The sequence below is a fragment of the Grampus griseus genome, assembly GCF_964374135.1.
Source record: "Grampus griseus genome assembly, chromosome: 20".
Taxonomy (NCBI): domain Eukaryota; kingdom Metazoa; phylum Chordata; class Mammalia; order Artiodactyla; family Delphinidae; genus Grampus; species Grampus griseus.
In genome coordinates, this window is record NC_139014.1 from 23,829,910 (window position 1) to 23,837,562 (window position 7,653).

Here is a 7,653-nt window from a genome sequence, read left to right on the forward strand (position 1 = left end):
GTAAGCCCAGGTAAGTCTAGTAAAGCATTTGACCTACTGTCATATAGCATTTGATATATATGATAGTGTCAATAAGAACTCAAAAACCAGGCCTGCCCCCAGAATATGTCACACCCTAAAGTCTGAATCCTTTGGCACCAAGGCTCTATGTGAGAGCTGTAAGAATCCAGAGGATGATGCTCCATTCAGATTCCCTGGTGGCGCAGTGGTTAAGAATCCACCTGCCAATGCAGGGGACACGGGTTCGAGCCCTGGCCCGGGAAGATCCACATGCCACGGAGCAACTAAGCCCGTGTGCCACAACTACTGAGCCTGCGCTCTAGAGCTCATGAGCCACAACTACTGAGCCCGTGTGCCACAACTACTGAAGCCCGTATGCTTAGAGCCCATGCTCCACAATGAGAAGCCACCACAATGAAAAGCCCACGCACTGCAACGAAGAGTAGCTCGCCACAACTAGAGAAAAGCCTGTGCGTAGCAACGAAGACCCAACACAGCCAAAACTAAAACAAATAAAATAAATAGATTAAAAAAAAAAAAGAGCCAAGGAATAGTGTGGCCTTGGTGCCCATCACATCATTCATTATAAACTAGCAGAAAATGAAGGTAAAGTGTTCTCTGGCTATTAAAGCCCACCAACCACTTTGGCAATGCTCATATTGCCACCACAACTATGAAAATTTTGCAATCAATCCCGCCTCAAATTTTCTAGAGGACAATCTATATCTAGAACCAGAGAGAACAATGCCCTCTTACAGCCACACCCCACTGTTGTTCTCAGCCCTTCTCCATTTGACCTCAAATGGTTTAAAAAATCCTCGCCCTATGTGACCTGTGGAGAGCTTCCGTATGTATAATCCCTTACTGTCCAAAATACTGAAAAACACATGGACGCACTCTCCTTTGGGTACCAAAAAGATAAAGTAGTTAGGCACCTTAGCCCCCAGTTTCAAGATGCCATCATTGGTGATAACATTTAAGAGTCAGATATTTCAGCAGTGCATTTTGCTGACCATGTGCCTAGTGCTAGCAAAGCTGTCAAAAGCAAGCTAGCAGTGTCAGGCTGGGAAGTGCCTGGTGTTTGATGCCTCCCAAACAGAAGCTGCCTCAATCACAGGTTTTCAAAGCACAATTGTAGCTCTTAAAGGATTTTAACTGCAGCCCAAGCTTCATTATAGCAAGATGGCTCCGTGGCATAGAAAAGTTACACTCTATTCTAATCTCCAGGCTGTTTCAAACCAAGGACCATGGTTTGATGAGAGCTTCTAATAAGCAACCTCCTTTATGTGGTTCCATACCTCTCTAAACACCCATCCCCTAAGGACTAAGTTTACAAGAGCACTGCAAGGAAAGGAGTTTAATAATTACCAATAGCATTTAATAACAATGCTGCCTTACATTCATTGAGACAACCATCCTGGAGAACCTAATGGACATTTGAAATAAACCCTTCCTATGTCCCTGTGAGGAAGTCAGTATTTGAGGGCAGCCATGACTACCACTAGCTCTCAATGATCTGTTCAGAAAAATAAAAGGTAAGGAGAAAAATCCAAAACAGGAGATAAGCCTAAAGTAATTTCCAACTGATTTTGAAATATGTTCACTGCAGTTGTGGGTTGTTAGATTTGGAAGGAGGGTAAGAGGGGAGGAGATGCAAATTTGCCTAACAGTTAAGCTTTTATGTAAATCCAAACTAGTTTATATCTACCGAACACATGTCACCTGACAAGGGTGGGGGTGGGCAGCATGGATTCACATGTGCTGATCTTCTATAAAGATTGAGAACTGACTGGAAGCTGATGATCCCCCTTTCTTTTTCCCTAAAATATGAGTGGGGATACAGGCTTCTTAGTTTTCTTTACCCCCTTAGGATTTTCTGCAGAGGTGTATACTACACACATTTGAAACTCATCTTTTTAATAGGAATATTGGTCAGGAACATCGTTGAAGACAACGAGTAGGCCAATTTTTTTCTGAAAAGTGTCATGTAGTAAATATTTTAGGTTTTGTGGGCTATTCCGTCTCTATCACAACTACTCAACTCTGTCATTGTGCGCAACTACTCAAATTCTGTCAGTGTGCAAAAGCAGCCACAGTCAATACCTAAATGAAGGAGCAGGGCTCCATGTGTTCCAATAAACCTTTATTTACGAAAACAGGCAGAGGCTTGGATTTGGTCTGCAGGCCATAATGCCAAACCCCGGTTTAAGAAGAGTCTGGTGGGCAGAGGAGGCACTGGACCCCCCCAGCACCCAGCTGGCCAGCGGGGCTGGTCCACTAGAGAAGAACTTGCAAAGCTGTATTGAACATTAGCTTCTGGACATGGATATGGAGACACTAAACAGAAAAGGTAAGACTGGAACCCAGAACAATTCACCTCCTAGCCCCGTTTTGTCCATCATCAGTGGTCCTGGAAGAATATAAAAGTCAGCAGCCTCCAAGTGACTAAAGACATAAACGAGAATTTAATTAAAGGGGAAATTGCAGTAAGAAATTTATCCTAGATTTCTGTTACCCACTAGTAGCTCTTAGCATCTTAGAGTTGACCTTCATTTTTCTCTCCACTCTCTTCTACCTTCCACACCCCTCGCCCAGGCTTGTAAAAATGAAGCCATTCCTCACTTTATGAAGACATCCCTTACAGATAAATGGCCACAGAAGGTAAATCCTGCTCTTTACACCATAACTCTTTTTTTTTAAAACAACATCTAATATACCTAGTCAAGAACACAACAGGGTGTGTGGTGGAGAGATAACTGCACAGCCCTGAGCACTACGTCACTTTGAGATGGGAAACAGAAAGTGACGACACTTAATTGTTCCTAAAACTCCGTCTCAGCTCACATGCTTTTTTAAACAGTTGGGTTTCACAGCCCTGTTTAGAAAGCTCATTTTAAAAGATGAGCGAATAAAAGTGCAAGGGGAGGCCCTGAAATTCTGAAACCTGCAGTACTGGTTTCAGACCAATATGGGTTTGCTCTTTGAAGCCTGAAAAGGCAATGGGCTCTGGCCAACAGTGCTCTCACCTTGGCTGGGTGGAGAGAATAACAACAATATAAGCAGCAGCAAACACTTCAGAGTACCTTCTACTTGCCAGGCACTGTTCTAAGCACTTTATAGTTACTGACTCATTTGATTCTTATGATGTAGATATTATTATTCACACTTTACAGATGAGAATATTGAGGCACAGAAGTTACTTAACTTCCTCCAAGCCACACAGCTAGTAAAAGGTAGAACCTGGATTCAACACCCAGGTAACTGGCACGCAAAGCCATTCTCTTAAGGGTTTATGACTGCAAGGCTTTTACTTCTATCACATATATCCTACGGGCCCAAAGGAAACCACTTCTGCCACTTCTCAAGGCCGAGGAATGGAAACAATCTGAACACACATAAAGGTAAAAGTTAACATTCAGAAGACCTGATGTGCTCCCAAACCAAAGGCCAGGAACATCTCCTTAATGTCTGGCCACAAAGAACTCCACAGGCTCAGGCCACTCTTTCCTCCTCCTGTCTTTCCTCTCTCCTGTCTCACTGAGAACTATAGATAATCCCACTACAGACCAGGTAAGTGCCTTATTAGGGTCTCTGGGATACTAATAAGTGGAGAAACAATCCATCAGCCCAATCCATAAGCAAGAGATCACCCAATCTGCCTTAAATCACCCAACAAATTGTGCAGAGCTCTAGCTTCCTATGTTTTTACCAGTATCTTGGGTTCCCTGGCCCTAAAAAAGGAACAGGCCATGTGAAGAACCCAGTCATCCAAAGCTACACTCTTCTTTCCACAGTGTCCACCAGTGTTTGTCCTTTAAATATTAGTTCTATAGTAGACACAAAATAACTGCTGTTAAAATATGATCGCTAATAGATTTCCAACTAATACACAGGCAGGCTTTCTGTTGATTTCTACTAAAAGCAACTAAGGTTCAGGTGCTTGCTGTTCTACTAACTTCCCTGGACTCCAAGGAAGCACAAACAAAACCAACAGGTTTGTAGTCTTCTGGTTTGCTTTACAGCAGTTCATGAAAGGCATGAGTTTATCTGGGCATTGCCCTGCTCTACAGATTCTAGGTATACTTTTACTAGTTGGTTACCATCTTGCTACCAGATTTGACCAAGTTTCTGCGTTCCAAGATGCAATGCTATCATTTACAATGAAGTCCAGACAGACTTGGATTTTCTACTTCAGAGACCCTCTTAATCCCATTCCTACCTAGGAAGGCACCGTAGCAGCTATACTTTCAGGAGGGGGTGTGCTGAAACTAAGTTTAGTAATCACAAAAAGCTCAAGAAACTCTGCTTTAGAGAATGTCATTAACCATCAGATGGCAGGGACCATGACTTTTGTGCGTTTGGTAGACCCTGAGGCTTTGGAAGTGTGCAGTGATCTTTTCACATTTGGTGTGAATCAAATGCAAGTCTCACTTTCAACTTCTTGCCAACCTCCTCATGCAAGTAGGTTCCTTTTCCCATTCCTAACTGCCTGCATTTGCAGGGGATCCATTACAACTTTGAGTGTGAAAGCAAGATTAAGCTTGCGCTCCCCTAGTTTCCCCATATCGACCACATTATTAAGCTGCTATCAAGACATCTTTTTGGTGCTGTTCAGCAAGTGTGGGTATTTGCCACAATGTACTTGAATGTAGCCCTCACCCCACTGCCACGTTGACTGACATGCCCAGGACAAAACAGCCTTGATGGGGGGAGGAGGGAAAGGCAGGGGGCAAACTACTCAGGTTCTACACACACACACACACACACACACACACACACACACACACACACACGCACGCACACACACACACACACACACGCAATGGTTGGAAGCCATATTAAGCAGGTCAGTGATCTGGGAACATACAACTTCTGGGCCAACCAAGAGGAATGTAGGGAATAGGAGCGGAGCGTTTGTACGGTAGTAAAAGCCGTTAAACTAAGTTATTCCAACGGCTCAGAAGAAATCAGCTCCAGGAGGTGGCAGAAAGGGAAGCCCACGTGAAGTGGTGGGAAAAGGAACTCTAGAGCTGCAGAACGGGATGCTGGTGCCAAACTCAAGTTGGAGAACTAACACATAGCTCCACGGGGCTCTCCTCCATGCCCCTCCCCCTTCCCGTGCAGACATCCAGCGCCCACCGGCTCCTCGCTCCAGCTCAAACCCTACACAGGGCGCCCCCATCACGCGCAACTCACTCCTTCCTCACACCTCGCTGCCACCCCTGCATCTTCCACTCACCCCCACACGACACCTCTGCCCACTTTTCGGTTACGCCCCCAAAGCCAGCCTCCATCTGCCAGGTTCCTTCCCTCACCTCTCGGCCCCGACTCCTTGCACACTCTGTCCCGGCGGTGCACTCCGCGTTCACGACTCCTTGCTTTTGCTCCTTCCGTCCTCGCAGACTTTGCACGACCCCCTTGCTCTTCCTTCGCCCCATCCACTTCCCCCTCACACTTCTCCCCATACCCCTCCCCCAGTCACGCGCCCCCCCTCCCCCAACGGCTCCCCTCACCCCCCCGCACCCACTCCAGGCCCGACTCACCTGCGCGGCCACCCCCGTCCCGGCGCTGGTGCGGCTGCTGCAGCTGGAAGGGGACGGTGGCCCTGAGCGGCTGCAGCCCAGCTCGGGGGGAGCCGGCGGGGGCTGGGGGAGAGCAGCCCCGCCGGAGCCCCCCTGCCCCTCCGCGCCCCGGCCCCCAGGCACCTCCGCCTCTGCCGCCCACTGCGGCCCCCGCCATCGCCCGCCCGCCTGACTGTCGGCCTGCCTCGGCCCCACAGTGAGCCCCACACAGCCCCCCAACCCCCGCCGCTGCTGCTTATCTGCCCTAGGAGGTGGAGACCGGCCCCCCCTCAGCCCAGAGCCCTCATTGGCCTACGGATCCCCAGACCCCTCCTCCCAACCAATCCTCGGCTTGATCTTCCCACACCAGAGGACGATTGGTCGATATGCCTAGCGATCCAACCTAAGACCCCACCTCCACCCCACCCCTGCCTGCTGTCCCACGTCCGAGGGTCCGCTGATTGGTCCGTCCGGAAGAGGGCTGGTTTTCCGGCGCCGCCAATGAGAAGACGCAGAAAAGGGGAGCGTTACACCCAGTCCCAGGTAGTATGCAAATACGATATCACGTGACGTCAGGCTAAGCGGGAGCGGGACCGGGTGTAAAATGGAATCAAGCCGTAGTGAAATCATTATGGGGGGCAGGGAGGAGTGTCAAACTTTCAGCAGTTGAGTCCCGGCAAGTATGGAGAAACCAATAACTTCAAAAAGCCTTACTTTTGGTTTAACCTAAAAACATTAGTTTTGAATCCTCATAGGATCTCAACGCTGCTTGCAAGCTCCAAAGTAAGTTTCTACAAATTAATGCCAAGTTTTCATAACATTTGCATGCGATTTGCATTATATCCGTGAACTTAATGGCTACTGTGCCTCAAATGACACCACATTTGTCTTTCTTCACATTTCCAAGTCCTTACTTGGTGTTGGTCCAACCTAAAAAAAAGCAGCTGCTAGCCTGTAAATTAAATTGAGACTGAAAAGGAGCAGAGTCGTCCCTTCCAACTCTAGCTCAGCAGAGTGGAAGGAACAAAGTGACTGAGAAAGTTGACCAAATTTGCACAGTGACTCCATAAGCAAGTCCTGGTCTTCCCAGTTCAATGCTCTCTGACCTACAAGTCAAAATGAGACTGGACGGTCCCCAAAAAGAATGCACGCAGTTGTGAAAATCATATACTATAATATACATGATGAGATTTGGGGAAGAAAAGAGGGTTTAAGTTACTATTTAAAATTATTACTCTTCAAAAGAAAAAATTGTTACTCGTGGTATTCATTAACCATTTTGTTCTCTTATATGGAAAAAGTGAAAGGCAATCAACCCTGGATTGTCTGTGATAAGGGACCATCCAAATAATTAGATAATTCCCTCCAGGTTTATATTTAGCCATGATATCTATTTTTGATCTTGCTACAGATTTATCTATTTCTGTTTTTGCCCGGCTTAACGTTAAAATGAAGGTATTCCCTGAAGCCATACTAACTAATCAGAGAAAAGGAGGTAATCTGGGAGCGTGCTGCAAGGCAAGGAGAGGTCATTCTTGGGATTAAATATTGAAAGCAGAAAATACCCAAAGTGGAAATTCATGAACTGGATGAATATTAAAATCAGCCTATGTACAGAGAACAAATTGAGGCAATGCAACGTCCTAAAGAAAGGTTTTCTTTGCAAAGAGTATATCCTTGCAGATTTGAAAAATTTACTTTGAGGTCTGACATTTGAAATCTTTTTTACTGACAGGGAGATGCTGTACTCCTTTTCCATGAAGAGGACAACTTTACCAAAGGCAGGTAGGAATGAACAAAAGTTGATGAACTGATGAAAATTCAGTCTTTATAAACTTAACTCAGTTTTTAAAAAATATCTTGCAATTTATAACATTCCTCAATTCCAATTAGTTCAAAGTCTTCATATACTTTTTTTTTTTTAAATCCCCATGACAATCTGGAAAAAGAAAACCATGGATTCTTATTATGGTGCCAGTAGAGAAACTAAGGCCCCAAAAGGTAAATCTTTTTGATTCCTAGCACAGATCTCTATCAGATCTTATTGCACCACCCTGCCTCACATCTTCATTAATAAAATCAGTAATAGTAG

General features: G+C 45.8%; 1 protein-coding gene across 1 annotated transcript in view; it reads right to left on the reverse strand.

The window, feature by feature from the left end:
* The window catches only part of FAM117A (family with sequence similarity 117 member A), a gene marked incomplete at its 5' end in the record, with an annotated part of 42,979 nt that extends 37,240 nt beyond the window's left edge, over positions 1–5,739 (reverse strand). Inside the window, one exon of the mRNA XM_082678723.1 lies at positions 5,544–5,739. Coding sequence (XP_082534849.1) covers positions 5,544–5,739 — 196 coding nt within the window. The remainder of the gene's footprint in view (positions 1–5,543) is intronic.
* Between the last annotated feature and the right edge of the window lie 1,914 nt (positions 5,740–7,653).